Source organism: Opisthocomus hoazin, chromosome 6, assembly GCF_030867145.1.
Source record: "Opisthocomus hoazin isolate bOpiHoa1 chromosome 6, bOpiHoa1.hap1, whole genome shotgun sequence".
Lineage (NCBI taxonomy): Eukaryota > Metazoa > Chordata > Aves > Opisthocomiformes > Opisthocomidae > Opisthocomus > Opisthocomus hoazin.
In genome coordinates this window covers 19,816,806-19,839,932 of record NC_134419.1, presented here as the reverse complement: position 1 = coordinate 19,839,932, position 23,127 = coordinate 19,816,806, and the positions used below count along the sequence as shown (strand labels likewise).

The following is a 23,127-nucleotide window of genomic DNA, read 5'->3' as shown; positions in this document are numbered from 1 at the left end:
TCAAGAAAGATAAGGAACTACTGGAGACCATCCAGAGGAGGGCTGTAAAGATGATTAGGGAACTGGAACATCTCTCCTACGAGGAAAGGCTGAGGGAGCTGTGGTTGTTTAGCCTGAAGAAGAGAAGGCTGAGAGGAGACCTTATAAATGCCTATAAATATCTTAAGGGTAGGTGTCAACAGGACGGGACCAGACTCTTTCCACTGGTGCCCAGTGACAGGACAAGGGGTAATGGGCACAAACTGAAGCATAGGAAGTTCTAGCCAAACTTGAGGAAGAACTTCTTTAATGGTGACAGAGCACTGGAGCAGGCTGCCAAGAGGGGTTATGGATTCTCCTTCTCTGGAGATATTCAAGATCAGCCTGCACACAGTCCTCTGCAGTCTGCTGTAGGTGACCCTGCTTCAGCAGGGGGGTTGGACTAAATGATCCACAGAGGTCCCTCCCAACTCCTACCATTCTGTGATTCTTACAGGCTGTGGATCCAAAGATCTGAAGTAGTAATGTTTGCTGGGGTTTTTCTGTCCTTAATAGAATTTTCTTCTGTAAGTTCTTCTGCAGCACCTCTTTGGGCTTGTTTCACAGCTGGTACCTTGTCACTTAATTTGATACCCTTCATCACTGGATCAGAGAACTGAACAGCCATTTTCCATCTTCTCCATTCATGCCCCAGTAACAATATTTAGATGCACCCAGCCATATTTCCCTGATAAAGAATCCTACCAATTCTGCTGTTTAGAGTTATCACTGCTTTTCCCCAGTTCTACTCTAATCTCTGATAAATAAGACATGACACATTCAGCATTCAAAATAAGTTTACAATAACAGGGTAATAGCATAGCAGCCCAGGCCATTTTATTCTTTCCTCCTTTCCAACTAATAACATTTGTAGCCTTTCCCCCACACACACCGCAATCAGATATTGAGTCAAAAATTTCAAAGAATTATTAGAAACTACAGGTTTGCATTCTAACTGTTCCCCGAAGATTGTTTCTCTTCGCAGAGTGTATTACTTCTGTTTGCATCAGATTTCATTTGCCACTACTTTATCCAGTAGCTTTAAGTCCTTCTATACTTTCTACATTATTCTGAATAACCTCATACCTTAGAATATTTCTTTATTTAAACTTGCCACCTTTTGCACATCACCACAAGATTTTGCCCCTGATCTTGTACAGTAGCTTAAATTTTTGCAAGGGTCACTGTAGCAGGGCTCCAGTCCTTAACACTTGTTGCAGCCACATTCTACTCTCTCCTTTGTATCTTACAACCATTTACACACCCAAGTACCAAACAGGCTCAGAAACAAATGTGTCTGAAGTCAGCCAGTCAATAGGCAAAAAGGGTTTTACCTCCATCAGTTCCCCAAGCCTTTCTGACTACACTTATGTCCAACTTAGCACAACGCAAGCAATGTGAATGGCAAGGCAAGGCTTGATAGAAACAGTCTGCAAATGGTTGTGGCCTAGTCTCAGTCAATAATTGTTTTCTTGGAAAGGACTCATCATTACAAAGTATTAATGTATTCAGACACTTCAAATTACATTTATGAACTTGATTTAGCATATTAAATGGGTCAATAAGTTGCTGTGTGTAGTTCAAAGCACCTAAAGCAAATTCACTAGTGCACCTTGCAACAGTTTAACAAGTGTTTTGACAAGACTAGTCTCTTCTAGAGGTTCAAAGATTTTCTTTCCAGCTCTTTATCCGATGTAATAGACGAGAGAAAGCAGCTAAGAGGTAGGAATGTTGGCTCTTAGGTACTTGAAAAAAAAGCTGTGAAAGATCTCATACAGATTAAGCAATAAGACACAATTCATTTATTAATCTCGTACATATTTCCATTTTAAAAATCCTTAACTTTTTATGAGTTTTATATTTTAAAATTCTTCAGAAGCATATGACATTCTCTTTAAGTACAGAATTTTGTCCCGTAACTCCATTCAAATTATAACAAAAATGTATTGTGCATCATTTTCTGGCACAACGCACTTGTATAAGTCAGTGTGTAGACTCATTTAACAGCTACTTTAGACACGGAAGGATCTTGACACACAGTAAAGGTCTGAGCCAATAAAGCAGACAGTTCTCCATTGTCCACGATGCTCTCTTTGTGGGAGACAGCACTGCTGAAGTGGGGACTAAACAGCTCATGAAGTAGCTCCTGCTGTGGCAGTTTATGGTTTATCTAACAGAGAGACTGAAAATAGGGTTAGTTATCACAATACGCTGACACTTGGAGCTAGCTTAACAGTTGCTTTCCACATGGATAAGAAGTTCCTCTTCAGGGAAACACTCTCTCGATGTTTTTGATGGAGATTAAGTGGGAAGAGCTACCATTTTAACAAGTTGACTTTAACTAGCAAGCCATAAGTTACTTAAAGTAGGTACTTCAGAGACACCTTCTGGAAACACTGCACAGGGAAAAAAAAAAAAATCACAAGAAATTCAGTGCAGACCAGCATAAAACTACATGCCTAAAATGTTAATAACTTTCTCATCTGTCTTGCCACAGCTCTCTCAACTGTAGTGGAGTACCAAAAAGTCACACCAACAACTAAAATAACATTTCTGTTGGAAGTTAAGTGACAATGCAAACTGAGGTTAACTTTTTGCTTGCCCATTTTGAAACCAATTTAAAGGTTCCACATTTTCCAGAAACTTGCTTTCAAGTCTTTCCTAAATCTAGCTCCATAGCACCTTCCTACCGTACCATTTATAGTTACCAACAAAATCAGTAACCTTTAAGTAACAATTTCCCCACCATCTTAAAAACTTCTCTCCAAGAACTTCTCATTGCAAAATATCCAACACATGTCTTAAGTTTTTCAGAAACACTTATCCAATATAAAAATACACTTTATCTCATTTAACTTGCACAATTAAGCTACACTGTCACACAGCATGTCCAACCTACCTTGGTTTTACATCCTTTACTCAATAGGAGTATGTTGTGGCTGTATTCTTTCTCAAGCACTTAAAATGCAAAGAAAGTACTTTAGCATTCATACAATCTTCTAGAAATTAGTGGAGGAAGTCAGTAAAACGTGTCTGCATGTTGAAATATGCTTCAAAATAGAAGGGCACTTTCACCATTCCTTGAGAAGTTGATCTCATGAAGTACTGAAAATGCTCATTCATTTTTCACCTTCGGTTCTAGATATTCTCAAGGAAGACAGGCAGAAGACCTTCTACTTCTCTACTTAATAAATTAGTTGATAATATGCTGCAGCAGCAGGAGATGCTGTCATTCTTTGCCAACAGGAACAGCAAACTCCCTCTGAAGGTATGCTAATTAAATCAGTCTGATTTGTGAACCATGACAACATACTATGCATAGCACTGTATTTATCAAAATTAGAATTCTGTCAGTTATTACTTGTTTGTAACTCTTTCTAACCTTTTTAAGAGAGGTTAGAAAATGTCAGTGTTCATTTGGTGCCTCTAACTCCTGTATCTCCACAGCAATCCTACAGAAGGAAGAAGCTGTAAAATTATGGGAAGAAGCTGGAGAATTAAACAGGTTGAGGACTCTCCCTCTTGTTTCCGAGTGTCTTCTTCCTCAGCAGCACTGCCAGGTTAAGGTCATTCATACTCCTATACTCCTTCAGTTGTAACAACTGCTGTGAAACAACTCCTGTTAAGAAAAACTCCATTGACAGAGTTATTTTCTTCAATCACCTCAGTTCAACGATTTGTTTCACAGAATGGTTTGTCAGCACAACAGAACAAATGCAAACAAGCAACTTGGGACACACACTCCCTCAACTGGCACTGCTAGACTTCATGACTGAACTATAGACAGTTCCATTGACAACCCATGCAATTTCAGGAAGTTTCTTCCAGAAGGGCTGTGTGATTCACAAATACTGCAGCAGTTACAGATGATAGCTACCCTACAACTACAGATAGTTTTTGGAAGCCAATTTAAAGATACTAAATTTTAACAAGTAAGTGCACAAAGCATATTAAGAAAAAAATATTAATCCACTGAGACAACTCAAAAGTAGGACCTACAGATAATTCATCTATTCCCAGTAAATACAAATCACACCAAAGGGAAGATGAGTTTAGAGAGTCCAGCAGATTTAGCAGAAGGGAATTCAGACTAGAAATCACACACACACAGAGAGCATCCTACTAAGACAGCTCACATAGATCCTACACCTATCTCAAAACCTGAAAATGTGATAACACACAGGAGAGGAAGGTCTAGTGAAAGAACTTCTGATAACTAGAGATAATCAGTTTAAGTTGTGAAAGTGTGATGTTACCACTGATTAATCACTATTGTTGTATCTGAAGTTACAAATTACACTTTTATTAAGCTTTAAAGAAAAATGAACTACGAAGAAGGGTTGTAAAGTACCAGCAGTCTGTTCCGCACTTCTTAAAACAGGACAGTTAACATCTCACAGGGATAGGGGGTGGAGGTCCAGCCAGGGCCCAGAACACACAAAACTAAGGGCAGTTTCACACATTGCTTATCCAATACAGCATCTTGCTCCCTTCCCACCAGCTCTGGAATAACAAGCTGACTTCTCCATAAGCTTTCTATTCAGTTTTCTTTCCCTTAATATGGATTATTTTCTGATATTTTAAACAAATTAAAGCACCTCGCAGAAAAGTCTGGTGATTAGACAACCCAGGTAAGCAGCAAGCACTCACAGTCAAAAGGCAGCAGAAAAAAGGAAATTAATCTTTTGACAGCCATAATCTTAGCTGGTTTACCCAGCACTGCATAACCAAGCTGAAGCCACACTTCCAACACAGCTGCTAACCCACAACCAGGATCCAGTACCTCTGTTAGCAGCTGAGAAATGCTGGAATCCAGCCACATGTTTCTTCCCATCTTCCTTGCATCTTCTCTGCCATCTGAGATCTCATACCAAACATTATCTGTTCACTGTATCAACCACCTCTCTTCCCCAAATAAAGAGATTCTGCTGGGCCAAGAAGACAGACTTCACAGGATACTTCCTCCACTCTAACCCATGCCCAAACCTGGGATCAGTCCAATTCAAAACCCAAAAAGTTCACTTTACTTTTCATAATAGCAACTTTGTTGCAAGTCACTGTTCCAGTTACATATGAACAGGCTATTTTACATTAGTAAATTGCCACAAATTTCTTTCGAGGACAGGATCCACCACAAATCTAGATTATACTCTTACCCTTTTACACTACTTCACACAGCCAAACAAATACTGAGCTTCCAATGCACCGCTGTCACAAAACATCTACAAGATACACTTTGATCTCCTTATCTTTACAGTATTTTGTATTCTGGTACAATCAAAAGCCTAAGCCACATCACCAACCGTGCAGAAGGATAAAGGGACTCTAACCTAGCCATCCCTCAGTCTAGAAAAGCAAAGAGTAATGGTTGGGGTATAAGGAATACATTCTAAAAATTCTTTTCAATTTTTACAGTTGTTCAGGATAATAGAATAATTCTGGTTAGAATAGATCTCAGGGTTGTCTAGTCCTGCTCAGTGTGGCATCAGCCTCAGCCATGAGGCCAGACCAGGTGGCTTTATCCAGTCAGCCCTTGAAAGCCTCCAGTGATGGACGTCACGCAACCACCCTGGGCCCCCGTTCCACTGCTGAATTGTCCTCACGGAGGGGACAGGGGACCAACGTTTTCCCCCCAAGCCCATCAGAATCTCTCTGATCTCACAGGGCAAGTGCTCATGGCCTCATGGCTGAGGCTGATGCCACACTGAGCAGGACTAGACAACCCTGAGATCCATTCTAACCTAAGTCATCTTTTGACCCCGTGAAGTACAATTGTCCTTGATAAGATTGATTCATACTACTAAAAAAAGGTTGCCACCAGGGTAAGTGCATTCTCATGCCCATAATACTACAATCATTTACAATTCTGGTTTCACTTGCTCACATTCTCCCTCAAGAAATACTAAATAACTAGAAGTGTTTTAATTCTATTTTATATGCAAAGTGAAAGTATTAGTTTTTAAACTATCATTACAGAATAACATATTTCCCTACATATTTCATATGTAGGGAAATCGGGTAGGGCAGTCCTGTACGATAAGACCCATTTATTTGGGACTGATAATGTGTTTGTACACAAAGAAAAGAGGGAGAGAACAATAGCATCAAGTCACAAAACACCCTTTTCAGATCAGATCTTCCCTTCATTGTATACTTAGAACCTCCTTGAACACCGTAACTGGCTTCTGTGTTTCTACAGTACCCAAATACAGGACACCCAGCAACATACCTAAAGGAGTATAGTTCGAGCATGCACCCAAGCATGATAACGGACAATATGCTGACTTGCACTGGGGGTGGGGGGGAAGAAAAAGGATTTCAGAGGTGATCAAAACTCCTTGAACATAAATTACCCTCTTTAAGGCTAGTCTACAAGAACAGCAGCCTTCATAAGCATTCCACAGAAAGAAATTAAAATAAGTTGATCTAAAACTTAAAGTATTATTATCCTCCAAGATATTCAGTACATGAAATATGTCCAGACTCATCATGAATGCTCTCTTCATTAGCTGTCCTCCCCTCAAAGAAAATTAAGCTTCTATTTCACTCCACAGAGATTCTACCTTCCGGGAAGCAGCCATCAGCTTGAAATCTATATTGTTCAATGTGTAAATCCAACTAGTTTCAGTGCTTTCAGTAACATGTATCACCCCGCCCAAGGGCCCTCCTGCAGTACCTCTGGTTTTACCATTCTTTTCCTGGTGTGCTCTACTCAAAGACACACTTCTCCTCCATTTCCTGCAAGGAAGGCCTGTAAAGAAGGTGAAACCAACTCCGCAGCAAGCTCAGAGGTCAGTCACACACAGAGTACTGTCAATTCACAAACTAAGAGAAGATTCACGTTGGCTTCTAGTCATATGTGTTTCCACAATTAGCATGAGGAGCACAAAACATGCTTTAAAGCAATTTTAGGTGCCTCTGGTACCATATTCATTCACATCTATCTCCAGAGAATAGAGAGTCCACTCTCTACTAGCAAATGAACTGCAACTTATTTATTACAGCTGCTCGTCATACACTTTACCTGATCTCCTAATGCAGGGAAGGACTAACACAACTGTCTCCAAGGCCAGACTTTATACTACCCACCAGTGCATATGTCTTTCATCTATTAAAATATATATATACACACACCCCCCCTCAACAACTGGTAATGACCATATTAAGGCAACATCTGATTTAAAATTCCTCCCAGAGTAGAAAAGACAAGTTGCTGAGAAGCCACACATTATATCTGAAAAAAAATCAGAGTTAACTGTGGAAAACATTACTACATTATGCTCTCAATACAGATCCACGTTTCACCAGCTTATAGCTCCTTGCAAAGATCCTTCTCACTTTCACTACTTTATTATGCACCTTCTTTCATATTCTCAGTCTTTGTTTTCTCTTATTCTCCTTACACTAACGAGCTATGAACCTATTAAGCTGTATTCTAATACGATATGAATTAAGCTTTTTTTTTCTTCTTTTAACCTCAAATACTTTCAAATCAATCATAATTCGAGCTCTCAATAAAGGGACAAACATTAACTTGTTAACTTCTACCAACCTGATTACAGACCAAAAAAAACACACCCCAAAACACCATGAAAACTGTTTTCTATTATCCCATGCTTTTGACAGTTTACATATAAAGCATTGATCACTTTCCCTTACACTAAGTCAGGAGAAAATCATGCTATTATCCATTACTATATTTGGTCTTTAAAGTCATGAGAAGGGCCTAACTATCAGAAATTCAAGAAACAAGCACCATGCTACACTGCTTTCCTGGCAGGCCCTTTCATTTAGTTACGCAGGCCCTCTCGTTTAAACAACACTCAGATATCTCATGGGTGGAAGGTAACCCCTAGTATTTCAACACTAATATCAGTGTCCAGAGCATCCAACACAGCACCATACTGTTCTCTTTGACTAACAAAAGTATCCACCCGTTTTTCCTACGGAATTCAAAAATACTAAAGAAAAGAAAATGCGTTACTGCACATCCTTTCAGCCAGCAACAGTTAACCATATTTTAGCGGACTAAAAATGTAAGCTTTTAAGCACTCTGTCCAGCTTGACAGAGACCAAGAGGGGAGGCATTGCAAACAAAAAAAGAAACCAAAAACAAAGTTACCAGCGAACACCACCACCTCTTTTGTGCTGCTCTCCGCGCAGTCGAGCAGAGGCGGCCTGCTCGGACAATCTCCTCAGACGAGGACGCAAAACCTAGAGCCAGCGCAAGCCCGATCCCAGCCTCACCGCTGCGGCACCTCCACGGACCCCGGCAGGCGGTCCACGGCCTCCGCTCCCTTTGTTTTGGCCACCGACGAGCACCGCTGACCCCTCACTCGCTGGCCAGCGTCCGCCTCGTAGGGAGCTCCCTCTCCCTCCCGCAAAGGCCTCCAGCCCCCCCGCGCCAAGCGGGGCCCCTCGCACCCCCTCCCCGGTGGCTGGCGCGGGGGGGGGACGCGGCACCGGCGGCCCAGGCTGCGGGGCGCGACCGCCACCCCCCCTCCCCGCGCAGGGCCCGGCCGCCCGCCCCTCCCTTCCTCCCTCCCTCCCTCCCTCCACCCCCCCGACGCGGCCCGCCCCCCCACCCCTCACCTCATTCGGTCTCTCCAGTGGTGCCAACCGCCTCATACAGGGAAATCAGCGAGCTCAGGAGCCTCCCCCGGCGCCCCGGTGCGGCGGGCCCTCGGCGCGCAGCGGGACCCCCCCCGAGCGCGGACCCCGCGGCGCAGCGGAGGAAAGTCGGCGGGGGAGGGGTCAGACCCGCTTCACAGCCAGCCCGGCTCCACCGTAGCCCCTCGCCATTTTTGTTTCCCGCGGAGGAGAGGCTGGTGCATTCTGGGAGCACAAAGGGCCTCGGCCCCGCCCCGGCGGGCCCCGCCTGCGCCGACAGGCAGCTCCTGGGCCAGGGGGCGGGGCGGACGAGCGCCTCGGCGGAAGGACACAGGTGAAGCCGAGTCTTCGCCGCTGGTGAACAAAGAGGGACTACTTTAGGCGTGCTTGCCGAAGGAGGGGTTCCTGCCCGCCGCCCGGGACTCTTTGCGGCAGTGCGAGCCGTGCGCGCTGCTGTGGTGGAGCTGCCTATTGTTGGCTGCCGCACCTGCGGGGAGGCGGCGTGGCCCCGGCCTGGGCAGCGCAGCCCGCCCCGCAGCGTCCTCCGCCCGCCAGCCCCGCGGGTGCCCCGCCTGGGCCCGGGGCTGTGGCGCAGCTCCGCGCGTCGGTGGGGGTCGGCCCTGGCATATGGAATGATCCAGGGAGGGCTAAGGGGAGCTCGGCTTGGTGCCCAGGTGGCTGGCGAGGCCAGGCCAGGCCAGGCCTGGCCTGCGTCCGGCCCAGCTACTGGAGGCTGCCGCGGCCTGCTCGTTGGTGCCGAGGGCAGGGGGCAGCGGGCTGAACAGGGTGCGGCTCTGTGGTGACAGTGGTAGGGGTGCTGCCTTTTGAGGGGATGAGCTGAGCCTCAGTTTTTCAGCAGCAGCTGTGTTAGCTAAGCAAAACAGGCTTTTGGCTTGCTGTCATTGAGAACAGCTTGGTTTTGTGAATAGTTTCTTAGGCTGTAGTATGGGACCAGTCCCCGTAGTGCCCATGACTAAAAGCAGCAGTTGCGCAATGCAGCGGTAAGATAGGTTACAAAGCTTGCCCAAGCCCCGACGGGCAGTTACTCTGCGCTGCTTAGGCCTCTGTGCAATGCTGAAATGCAACACTGGGTCAGATCCGCAGACTGGTGTAACACATGGGGGACAGCTGGGATCGGTGGGCTGGAGGCTGAACTTCCAGTTCCTGGCTCTGTCCTGCTTATGCTGCCAAGCTCTCAAAGCCACCTTCCCTCCCAGGATAAGCCACTGAAAGTAAGACGCTGGACCAGTTTGCTATCCCGGGAATGGGCACAGGGCAGGAAACCTAGGCAGGGCACTGGAGTACAGCTTAGTCTGGCCAACTCCTAGTTACATCAGAATAAAGCAGTATTTATGATCGAAATCTCTTGTTCACAGTTGTTTTAAATGAAAGTTTTAGGGAATAGTTCTTCCCTGGATGTGCTACCTAGACACTGCTCAGTAATTGTGATGGTCTGCTGCTAAAACCAGATATGCACAACACAGAGGCCCCTGTCTGCCCTTGACAGATTTTAATGTACTGTGAATAGCAGGCAGGTACTGTTCACTGGTGCTAAAGGCAACGGGTCACCAGCAGGAGGAAAAAAAAATTACACTTAGTCTGACATATACCTGCATACAAGTTTTTAATCACAACAGTGGTGTTGGAACAAGTGTTTATCTAAGTTAAAAGCAAGCTTTCTAGTCAGCAACAGAATAAACACGATTATACATCAATATTTTACTCCCTCACAACTTTTTTTAGTGTCATACATGGAGGGTCTTAACCAGCCATGTGCTGTGTCTTTGAAGTGACTTAAAACTTCTGAAAGTAGAATCACATCTCTGTAACGTAATTTTTTTTTTAACCAGCAGCACCAAAAAAACCCACAAACCCAACATAAAAGCTGCTGACCAGCAATACACATGCTAGCTCTACCCTTCGTGTCCTTAGAATATTGTTCCCAAAAGCAGTTTGCATAACCCAGCGCAGAGTTGATGAGCTGCATGGCCCCGTCCTATCCATAAAGCACCACCTGTCACAAATCTAGGAGTTGCTGCTGGAATAGCATCTGAGGGCAGCATGGAAAGAAACTGGGAATCCCTGCGTTCTACAAGAATAATTAGGATTTGATAAACTGATTAGTTTGCTGTTACAGGGATTGCACTACTTACACCAGAATGTACCTCCCAAAGCTTGTTACCATTAGCTTTATTACTACAAACACCAGACCATATCTATATTTTACTACAACCGGGATTCCACATAATATCTTTCAACCATAGTATCCAAGAAGTACAATCTGAACTTACAGCCAAATAAACCAAATAAAGCCATTTTAAACTCTGTGTACTTTAAGGCCAGCTGTTACTGATAGCTAGAAAAAATCCAAGCCATATACCTCCAACATAGACACCTTGTCCCCCACCACCTTAATTTAGTAACTCATACTATAACATCATTTTTTAATCAGTTTAGGAAGTCACTGAATCTCCATCTGGCAGGAAGCCCCTTTCTAGAGCAGTGACCGTGTGACTCTCACCCGTCCAATCCATCTGCTAGACCAAGTAAATCAAATGGCTGAAGTATACATAGACACAGGTGATGAAAGTTCAACAAGCTGTACTCCAGGAAGAGAAATCTGCACTGGAAAAGTCACTTGCATTGTTCCTTTGCCCAACCTGACCAGATTATTACAGGGTCGGGGATCTTACTGGAAATGTGCAAATGATCCTTTACAAATGTTTTTCAAGTTAAAATGCTCAAATCAGCAATTCTGTATTTGCAGCAGCAGGAGGGTCCTTGTTAATCACTGGCTTATATGAGGCAAAGAAATCAACAGCAATATTAAAAAACCTAGTTTAAACACTCTTTCCACGATTCCCTTTGCTATCATATGAGACATGTATGACTAATCTGATTCAGAGCAAGCTAGAATCTCTGCTTTCTGTTCAGTGCTAGTAGTAACACAACCAGTTGTTTCTTGTGTTAACATATGGCAAGACTCTATGTCATGACTTTAGAATGAACTTTCCCGCCTTACTTTCTTTTTTGTCTTCTGCTAATACCTCAAAAGTATTTGAACATACAGTTTAATCAGTCTCTCCTGTTGTGTTTTCCATTCCAGACACATTGCATGTGTACTTTGAGGCACAGGGTGACCAAAGCCAAATTAAATTACTTTCTCTCCAGTGTCAGTAAAGGATTTTTTTGTGTAGAATCTTCAGGAAAAAAATAGTCTTTGATTATCTATCAGATTCTGCTTAATAATATATATGTTCAGCTTTATTCCATGTAGTGTCATAAACAGCTGTATTTCAGAAAGGAGCTAAAGAATAACAACCTGGCACTGTCTTTGCTTCTTTATTTTTGTCCACATAATGTTAGGCAAGCTCTTGCTATAAAGACATGCAAAAGCAAAGTCGTGACTTTTTAAAATCGTATCTTGCCTTGCTGGCATAGCAGAGAAAAATTAAATTTCATATTCAAAATATAAATTCCCTGGTAGCCAGTAGAGATGGATAAATTTGAAGAGTCAGAAACAGTGGTATTTCCCTTAGGCAATGGCTCTTCTCTCAAACATTAACATATTTTTTAAAGATTGGTGTTATGTTTATATACTTTCCTTGCCACAATGGCCTCATAAGTATTAAACAAGCAAACCAAAACACACAAAAAGCAAAAGTATAAGTCAGCAGTATATGTAGATGAAAGCACCAACTGCTGCACGGTATTCTTTTTCATTAGCTTATGGTATCACAAAACATAACGTCCAAATGATACCCTTGAACCAGACAATACTGTAAAGCTTATCCTTGTACAGATGGTTGTCATGACCACAATTCAGTAAGGAGGGAAAATTAGATCTCAGGCCGTTTTCTCTGCATTGTTTAAGCATGGGGGGCAGCAAGGAAGCTCACCTAGAATCTTCCTATCTTAAATCAAGATAAATATGGTACATCTATTTTTGCATAAACATAATAATTAGTGAGACCATGCACATATGCTGCATTTATTGTGGCTCAACTCAGAACAGAATCATCAATTTCAAAATAGAAAAATAGGCAAGTGATGTTAGAAGATACAAAGAATTTTGTATTGTCTTACAACTAGCTAACAATTTGTATCATAAAATTACAGTACTTATTCTATCTTTATACTAAAGATCTAAAAATACCACTGAAAACATTTAAAAATAGACATCTTTAATTATTTTCCAGATAGACAAGAATATGAATACTTTTTCATCCTTATATATCAGCAATACAGAGGAAAATAAATTAATATTTCTGACTGTAAGGTACCGTGATATTGGTCTTCACACAGGAACACTTTTTTTCTAGTGTAAGCACTTTGCCATTCCCATCTTTTTTATCTTCTCAGGGTTCAGGAAATCCTGAAAAAATCTGTCCTGTACTCCATCATCTTATTGTGAATATCTTCAGGATATAAATTGCTTCTGCAATTGCTTTTGCGCTTCTGCAACACATGAATTAAACAGCAAATATTGTGTGGGTTAGTATATGATATTTGTGTCACAATCTTTATTAGCCTTTGAACTAAACCACATTTAAAGTTGAAAACCATTAGAAGGTTGTTTACCTTCTAAAAAGTAACATTTAGCAATCTAACTCTGTTCTTTAAATCGTTGTCTGGTGCTGTTACTCAAAGCTCCAAAGACTCTTAGAAAACCCCCAAAACCACCTATGGCTGTTAGCTCTGCATCTAATAACAGACACTTCAGATTCTTGAAAAAATGTCAAACAAGCTACAACTTTAAAAGTCCTTAATACTTTATTCACTTAAAATTTTATTCCAGATGTGTAACCTTTCTCAAATTACTTGTAAAACATAAGTCAGGGGTTTGTATGACTGAGTGGTCTTTGGTAGGTGGATAGATAGTTCTTCAGGTGCTCTACAGTTCACAGTTCAAAGCACTTACCAGCTATTAAATGTTCACATAGTTCTAATATAAAACCTTAGTTATTCCTAATATGCAGTTCATACGCTGCCATGGCTGAAATCTCTGTTTGCTGGAAGTGGCTGAACAAGAAGCAATCCCTCAATTCACGTATGTATAAAAGTGGAAAAAATAAACCTTGTAGTAGACTGAAATATTCAAGACTGAAATAGTAAGAGCTTGAGACATAGTGCTTCTACATTGTTTACAACATCTTTGAGTATGCCAGCCAAAGAGTGGGAAAGGCTTTTATTGTGAGACAGTATGTGTCTCACATCTGTCTTAGTTATACTAATGCCTTTTTGTACCTAAAGACAGCGAGTGAGGCCCAAAGGAGAAAAAAAAAGTGCTTGACTAGGTTTGGCCTTGCTGAGGGTGCTTATGTATGAGTTACCGTGTTCTCACTGGTAATGCTGTCTTTTCTATTGTATTGAAGACTTATGAGCCTATGTAGCATTATTTTAGCTCCAGAAAATAGCTGTGAGAGAACTGTAGCTTATTACTGTTCTAGCTAGTGGGAATTTTGTGAAGGTATGCAAGCATAGTCCTGCGTAATCTTTCTTCCTGTCTTTTTCTTGTGAGACTGGTGTATAAAAATATGACCTCATTACTCAGGGTTGGAATTTAAGAGAGGTTTACTACTCTCTCTGCACTGTCATTCTGCTGCCATGGTCATATAATCACCTTCTGTCAGAAAACAAACAGCTGCCAAGAGTTGAAATTTTGGTTAATGTCCTGGATCAGAAAGAGGTTCTGGCTCCCAAACTCCCTGAGAATTCAGTCATGCATCGGTGTGATGCATTCCTTCCCTTACTCTCCAAGCACAGATCTGAAAGCAGTTACTGAAGCTCTAGTGACAAAAGTTAAAATGCATAGTCAGCATTTCAGAGTTAAAGTCTAAACAGGCATTTTATTCATTCACTTCAGCTCTGTTCTGCAGATTTGCAAAACTAATTGCAGTCTCAAATACTTTACATGGTAATGGCTTGTATCATAACTTCTTGAAGATGCTGGCATCATACAGTTTTATGGCAAGGTTTTTTCTGTCAGCATCTATGCTCCTTTGTGTACTGTAAAAATGTTTGCTAGAGCAGAATTTCCAGGTCATGTGTGGTTAAATTTTGTAACAGTACAGACCAGACTTACCTCTTAACTCTAAACTGAAGTAAAAAAAAGTTTAATGGCCCCTCAGGACACGGTTACATGGCAGAATATTGCTGTTTCATCTGTGGTGAAAAATCTGTTCTGGACATCAGTCTGGCCAGAGGGAGAATTAGTACTGCATTCCTTCTGCTCTCCCACCACCTGGAATGCAGTGTGGGCCTTCTCACAAGCTTTCAGCAGACCTGTCAAGTCCCACTCAGATGGAAAGTCCCCCACGTCTCTTATTTTCTTCTTCTTTTTTTTTTTTATCTAATAGCATCTCTTTATCTGATGAAGATGGAGACAAAATACTTTTGAACAATGCAGCGTGACAGGATCCTGCTAACACTTAGAGCTGTTTGCAGGCTGGCAAATTCAGCTGCAGGGGCTGAAGATGAGGCAGTAGCCCTTGGCATAGCTGCTGCCAGTCCAAGAGGGCTGCATAGAAAGAACCGTTAAATGGTCCCAGGCCAACACACTACCCAAGTCATCAATTCCATACTTCATTTTTCCACTGCTTACAAAACAGCAATACTGTTAAATTTGTTAACTTTGACATGCTTAAGTAAAAGGTGCAATCCGAGTATCATTGTGCAGGCTAAGATGTAATAGCTATGTCTGACATATATTTTAATGTTCCCACATTGATGCCATGTTATCACAGCTTGAAAGCCCAGATTCTGTTCTAACACAGTATTGCTTATCTGCACTCAGCTAAAAAAATTCTTATTACATCAGTCATTTGTTGTCTATTTTGACATCCTTCACACCAGCACTGACATCCCTACTTATACAGTCCTGATTCTGTCCCTAAAATCTGGGGCTGCCAGGACAATTTTTTTTTTTTTTTTTGTGCTATGTGCTTTTGTGATGAGTTAAAAAAATTAGTTAAATATCGAAGTAAAACCAAAGCAACAGTATGTTCACTTGCAACTTCATCAGGCTGCAAAAGCATACTGTAAGCCAGATTGTGCCTCAGTAAGCTACTGAAATTCTTATAATGTATCAATTAAAAAATGGTCTTATCAACACAGAAGAGCTATATTTCTACTGGATTAATGTAGTTAAAATAGTACAATCTGAAGCTGTCCTAGCATGGATGTAGTTACCAGATAGCTAAACTTAAAGATGGGTTTGGGAGAAGTGGGGGAACGTGGCACATGCGCAAAGGCGGCTGAGCGGTCCCCTGCCCTAGGTTTTGCAGACGGGTGGAAGTATGAATTTTGCAAAGCAGCTAATGTGAGCAAAGGGCTGGTGGTCCTGCTGCTTCCCTCCCAGCATGCTGCTGGGGCTCCCCTTGAGCCCACCTAGGCACTCCTCTGACGTTACAGTGACCTGCTTCATCGCACAAGTAGTATAAACTAACCCCACAACAGTGCTAAATCGTTTTCTGCTGGTTCAGTCCCCTGAGCCTGCTCCTCATGGAGGCAGGGGAGGCCTGGCTGAAGGAGGGGTGGGGAGGCAAGCCCCAGCGAGGGGCTGCTAGTCCAGCTCTTCTCTGCACTTGTAGCTGGGGGTACAGTTTCCTGACCCAGCCAAACTTGTCAGGCAGCTGCTGCCATGTGAGGTTGCACTCACTCCTGCGCAGAGGGCTGCCGACGTCATCTGCCATGGTGGCTGTCCCCTATGCCAGGAGCCACACAGACGTGGCAGGTCAGTGAACGGCTGCAGCTGAAAAAACATTACTTTTATGCATCTATACATACAAAACACCTATATGTACATACAAAAATGTGTTTGTTTTCAGCCAGATCAGCTAGCAGCAACTTCATGAGTCAAGGAGCTGACAGTATGTATACATTGAGGAGGGAGTACAGAACCAAGGTAGAAGAAGAGGCGATAAAAATACTTGTTTTAGAAAATGGAAACGCAAAGAGAAAAGGCTTATTTCTTCCTCTGTTCCAGCCATAGCATGAAACGTCTACAACAAGCCAACAGGGAAACATAATCTGACCTTTAGTTTGACCCCATGGACTGCCATCTCTCTTTCAGATGGCCAAATGTATGTTCCATGGTCATGGGCAGCTCATGAAGTGGCAACTGAAATATTTCTGATTGCAGGACAAGTGAGATGCGGCTTGAGTCAGGAAAGCAGAAGCATGCCAAGTAGGACTGCCAGGTAGACATGCTAGCCCTGTGAATTCACTGATACTGAAAAGCACTGTGTGATGGCCTCAGCCAAACTGGAATGGAGGACCACATGCTTTCCCAACCTGGGCAGCAGTGGTGGCCATATAGGGGTCTTGATAGCTTTGCTGTGTTCCATTACAGCAAATCAAAGTCCATCCTCCTGCCCATGAGGAATGCAAAGGGGAATATCCAGACCTGCCATAAGCAGATGTGAAGACAACTTCAGGGTGACAAAGACCAAATTCAAAGGGCTTGCCTACGTGAAAACACCCTAAAAAGCTGTGACAAATTAAACGTACAAGGACAATGCACAAAAGGGAAAGCATACTAAGTCTGCATGCGGGTCATCTAATTCAGAAGCCACTTTGCTATAGTTTAATTCTCCTTCAAATTACAACTATTGATTGTCAGTTTGCCTCTCCCAGGACCTTTACTGTCTGTCTCAGATTTCTCAGGCAGGAACGATTCTAGAGCTGTCCTCGCCGAGGACTGGAGGAAATGCAGGCAAGTGTTAACAAGACACTGTGCTAGCATGCAGGTGGTTGCTAAAAGTAGGACTGATTGTCTTTTGCCCTGCCTGGAATTCAGCAAACAGACCAAGAGGTCAAGCAGTGATGGCTTCCAAGGACTGTTTAATTTACTGCAGGTTCTAGGATATAAAACATATGTGACAGTGCTATCATACTAGTAAAGATATAATGCTGTATCAGATTACTGGTGTGATTGAATTACCAGTGGACAGCCTGTGGTGAAATGGGCATCCTTAGTTGCTAGACCTGTAAATCCAGGTTTTATTTAAAAATATTTTTAAACAGAAACAGCAAATTTAGGATTAATTAGTCACTGGTTGAATAAGTAATTTTCTTTTATTTAGAATCCACCTTGAATCATACATGATAGCTGGGAAGAAAGAGGGAAAAAAAAAAAGAAATGGAAAAGTTGTGTGGTTTCCCCTTTGTTCTAATTTTAAAACAAATTGTAACCATCAATTTCTGACACGCGGAAACAATAGCTGCGGTTAGAGTTTGACTTGAAGTAAAACTGGACATAAGCCTACGTCCTTAGTTGTATAAATGAGCCCAGGTTCAAACAATACTGTGCAGAAAGGTTTTTTGTGTGGACAGTTGCAGGATGCGAACAGGAAGCTGGGATAAAATATGGGTAAAAGGAGGTCAGCTTGGATGTCAGCACACAGTAAGCCTATTTGTTTGTGTACATAGAGGCAGTCACAAGGACTGAAAACTCTGCAAATCTGACATCACAGTTGACCTGAACTATAACAAGTTATTTAGTACGTATCTAGACAAAATAGAAAATAAATATCTGTAGTCATCTGAAATATTTTCTGAGAAATGGCACTAGCTGTGTCAAACATAACTGCATTGACCAGCTACCAGTTAACCCTTATTAGAGGTGTAAAAATCTAACAAAGACTGTCTATGTCTTCAGAAAACCATTCAGTTTACCTCACCCGCTACTGATATTTTTGCAGATGTACTCCCAAATCCCAAGCCCAAATTGGTTTTGTGTGTTGGAAATGCGGGTTTGTGAATTAAATCTCCTTTTGTGCAGTTACTTTGTAATACAAAAGATCCAGAAAGGGTCTGATTGCCTGCTCGATTGAAAGAAAATGCTTTATCTGCTACAACTTCTGTCCTGGCAAGCTGGTGGTGTCATTTAAATGCTCTGGAAAGAGGGCTCTGAGTCTACGTACAATGAGAACTCAAAGCATGCACAACAGTTGCACTGTTCACCATAATAGCACTGAATGTATGCAGTTTATGACAAAAGATATATTTTCAATGTGTTTCTTCTGAGCTAATAAATACTTTAATTAACTGCAGTAGTTTATCGTTTATACATTTAGACAAATAATAGATATTTTTAATAGATTGAACTATATATAAAATGCAGCCTTGGTTTCATTTAAATGAAACACAAGGAATCAAATAGCATGATTTCTGATGTAGTTTCATACAGAGCAATCTTAAAATACATCTTTGAGGCCTATGTTCTTACTGTATCATCAGATAACAAAATTACTTTAGTTGCAGTTCCACTATACATTTTCTTTAGCAGCCGGCTGGTTGAAGAAGTTCCCACCACAGCCTCCTTGTCAGGCACTCTCCCCACACCCTTAGTGCAAAACTGTTTGTCCAGCTGCGCTGTGAATTTCATCACAGAAACAACCTGGGTTAAAAATAACCTCTAATTAAAAATAATTGAATAATATTGATGGTGTAGGTTATAAAACTGTCTCAAAACAGTATTCTCTGGATTGGGGTGGGGGTGGGGAGTGGGAGCAGGGATGACTGTGATGCAGAAATAAAATGAGCTGGGAGGGGGCAGGGTAAAAATAACGTCTGTGGTGAACTTCAGTGTTGCTGAAAAAGCACGGTGCAGAACTGGTCGGTGACAGCTGCAGCGCTGCGCAGAGCCAGGCTTGCAGAGACTTGGAGGAACCACACATAAGCCTCATTTGACAAGATACTTTTATAGTATATTGATATGATGTAGTCAGTCTATGACTGCAGTAATACTTATCTCCCCAAAGTTAAATAAAGCATATAGATAAATATATACTGTATACATATAGATAAATGTAATACTGTATACTATATTAGCATAAGTTTGATAATTTATTTAAAGAGTTTTAAACTGTTACTGCTCCAGATTGCCTTTTGTCATTCAATTAGGGACAAAAACACCTCTAGAAATGCTGTAACTTCGTAGTTATTGTGTTGTCATTAATTTATTTTTGTATAGGTGGATCAAAACCATCTGTTGTTCAGAAATATGTACTATTACATAGAGTAGAACGCAAAGAATGTATTTTAGACTACTGAATTTATTCTGCCTAGGTATTTTTAGTGATGTAAGAAAATTTGTCTGTGAATGCAGTACTATGCTTAAAACAGCATTTTTCCTTTTGATAAAATCATCCTAAGTATAAAATAGTTTTACTTTATTAGAGTAATTATGTTTTTAGTGGGTATTGCTGCTAACTACTGTAGAAATTTAGATGTTGACAAATTTAAAATAATTGAATTAATACCTTATGTCTACTGGAATATTTTATATCAAAAATCCCACAGTACTTTCTATAAAGTAGGCTACAGGAATTAATTAATATACAATCAATAGACTGCCTGCTCTAGGGACTGAAAAAGGCATCTGCTCTGTGCCAGGAATATACTTGACTGTCTGGCTATTTGTTTTGTTGTTTATTTAAAAGGAAGTGAAAACTGTTTTATCTTGAAAAAATAATGGTGAATACTTAAGTAGATCAAGTGTACATATAATTAGTTAACAGCTTGGAATTTAAGCAATACATTGCTGCTTCTTTCATAAGGGGTGATAATTTTTTAAAGAACGTTTATGTATAACAAATGACCTCAGAATTACCAACTTTAATAAGATAATATTAAAAATTATTTAGACCTAACATATTTGTAATCCTTACAATTAGAGGTTTCCTAAAAGGAAATATTTATATCCTGAAGATTTCTGCTAATAGTCACTGCTTTTCCAGGGTGCTGTCAGAATCCTCTAATAATTCAGTGCAAAATTTCTGCATTTCACATATAGAGATTTTGCATGTAGCAAAACAAGTAAGACAAAGTGTTATGTTTTGAGTAATTTTTGCCAATATCACAAAGACTGTTTGACAAGGCATGCCAGCACATTGTATTAATTCTTGCATACAGGGCCAGATTCTCAGCTTCATTAACGCCTGCAAACTGAAGCAGATTTCCTTATATATGATTTAAGGCCTGAAAGAACAATTAGTTCAGTTCAAATTCCTACATAACACAATGATTCATTCACTCTGCCCAACAAATCACTGTGATGGAGTATAAATTTTAAGGAAACATCAGTTTTAGGGCAGATTTTAAGAGCTTTTATTCCTATCCCATTTTAAGCAGTTCCTGTTTCTGCTGCTTCTTCCAAATGCCAAGCTATTCCTGCATTTCTGAGTATGACAGCCTTTTGAGCGGCATGCAGAATCAAACGGGAGAACTGATGTGGCTTTTTTCTTTTTCTGGGTTATTTTTATTTTTTAATAAACAGTTCACCACTGAGCTACACAAACAGTTGCACGGCAGAAGAGAGAGAACAGCATAGGAGTAGGTGTAAGAGTAGAGGACAAGAGAGGAAAGGGCTTCACGTAGCAGCTCTGTTACCTGTAGTTCCATTTTTCTCCTCCATACCATAGCAGGTAGAAGGCAGGGCATATCTGTACCTCACTAGCTGAGGTTCACAGTCTAGCATTTTAGCGTGAACTGACATTCACAGGCAATTAAAGCAAATATGCTAGGCTGTGAACTGAAACAGTTCCGTTTTGGAAATGTCCTCTGGCAGAGGGGATGGCAGGACAGCTGGGGGTAGCAATGCATTAAACAATTGCAGCTGTTTTCCTCATTGCACTTAAGCCAGAGCTCTTAAGTAAGTACACCACGTGTTGAAAAATGTACTACCCTGCTAGGTAATTTGTTCCAATACTCAATTTCCTTCAGAGTTAAAAATGAACATCTTCTTTCTGAATTGAATTCTGCTGACATCTCCTTCTCGTCATTGACCTTCTTATGTCAGTGTCTACTAGCTTCAGTACTGGAATGCAGTATTTAGAACCTAAGGAGGATTTTTGAAAGAGCGTGACCTAGAACTTGCATGTTTCTGAGAGCTACCTCATAAAGTAAGGAGGAAGGTGGAAGTGCTAACTCTGGGTAAGAAGTTTTGGGAAATGGCAGTAGTGCATAAGAAAATGCCAGCTAGACTATTTATCTTTATGCAAAAGTCCATAAATAGGAATTAAGACTCTAACATTCAGATTATAAAAATGTTTGGGTTTTTTTAACAGATGACTACCAGGAGGGTAAGACAAACAGAACAAGCAAGTATTTAACTTCAAGTAGTGTCAACAGAAGTTCACAGTAGATTATAACTTTATTTTGCCACTAATTCGACAAAGGAAACAGCCTGTATAATTAAGCAAAATAACCATGTTGAAAGCTGGGTACATTTTAAAAATCATTAGGCAAAAATAAGTTGTCTGAAAATGACAAAATTATTTCCAAACCAGAAGTAGATTAATGCTAGTAAGTGTACTCTGACCATGCATTTTAACATATCACTTCAATTTATCTTGAGTAAAATTCTTAAACCTCCTAACTCCAGCAATTAATAGAGGAAATAGACTTGAAAGGAAAAGTACGTACAATTTTATTGGTTGACTGAATCTGAACTGTGCTATATTTGTAAACCCTGAAACAGTGAGAACACAAATGTGAACTGTTGTTTAGCATTTGCTTACAATTGACCATTAATGAGGTAGTGACTAACTTAAAATCTTTTCTTCTGAGCAGAGTATTTTTGGAGCTTCCTCAGCCCTCTAACATATAAAGGACTTAAATATATGAAGCTTTCTATTCTGAATTTCTGGAGACTTATTTACTCTAAACATGTATGTTATGTTATGTTATGTTATGTTATGTTATGTTATGTTATGTTATGTTATGTTATGTTATGTTATGTTATGTTATGTTATTAAGACCTATTAACTGTAATATTTTACACAATGTTAAACAATATACCAGAAAAGGCAGTAGACACTGTGTGTCTCAAAGCAAAGACTTGTACCCCAAATTAATCAGCATCTCTGAATGTTTAACAAGAGTTGTATTTAATCTCAGTCAAGAGCTAGAACTTTCACATACATTTATGTCATTTATCTGACTGTATTAAAACATGCTTTTTGATATAGATATGTTTAAATAAGATAAAAGTTTTAGTGGTTACAAACAACTACTTTGCTGTGGCATAAATCTAAGCTACTGATGAAACTGGACTGCCTCTAATATAACTCAGAGGAAAAAAAGAATTAAAATTAGTTTTTAGTTTGGATCATTCATCTATTTCTTTATACGACAACAGAAATGGTTGTGCCAAACCCAAGGGAGAAGGTAGGCACCAATCGCAGGAGCAAGAGAAGAAGATGACACCATCTGCTTCTGCAGCAGGGTGAATTTATGCAAGATTAAAGTAACCATACCAATACAGCCTTAGAAATGAAACCTGCTGGCTAGAAGAATCTGTTTCCTCAAATAGATTAATGATTTGTTTGTAACAAGTTAAGCTTCAAGTCAATCCTTAACAGGCTTTGTCTGTTTTCTGGGTAAGAGATGGCTCCACTTATTCATGCACTAGAAGCATTAGCATTTTTAAGAATTGGAATGCGATAGGAAATAATCTATTAGGATAAAATTAAAGTTAACACATTGATTAAA

At 40.8% G+C, this 23,127-nt stretch overlaps 1 protein-coding gene and 1 long non-coding RNA gene across 4 annotated transcripts in view; both read right to left on the bottom strand.

Moving 5' to 3' along the window:
* Positions 1-8,819, bottom strand: part of MTF2 (metal response element binding transcription factor 2) — a 30,132-nt gene extending 21,313 nt beyond the window's left edge. For 2 of the 3 annotated variants that reach the window (XR_012764415.1, XM_075424921.1), the window contains exon 1: positions 8,611-8,819. Coding sequence is in view for 1 of the 3 variants with exons in the window: in XM_075424921.1 (XP_075281036.1) it covers positions 8,611-8,615 (5 nt within the window). In the remaining 2 variants the exon portion in view is untranslated. Of the gene's footprint in view, positions 1-8,265; positions 8,465-8,610 lie in introns of those variants that run through there. The other variant, XM_075424922.1, reaches the window with a different exon arrangement.
* A 1,455-nt stretch (positions 8,820-10,274) lies between these two features.
* LOC142361802 (uncharacterized) overlaps positions 10,275-23,127 on the bottom strand; it is a 16,558-nt gene continuing 3,705 nt past the window's right edge. The window contains exon 4 of the long non-coding RNA XR_012764416.1: positions 10,275-13,086. This is a non-coding gene — a long non-coding RNA (uncharacterized LOC142361802). The remainder of the gene's footprint in view (positions 13,087-23,127) is intronic.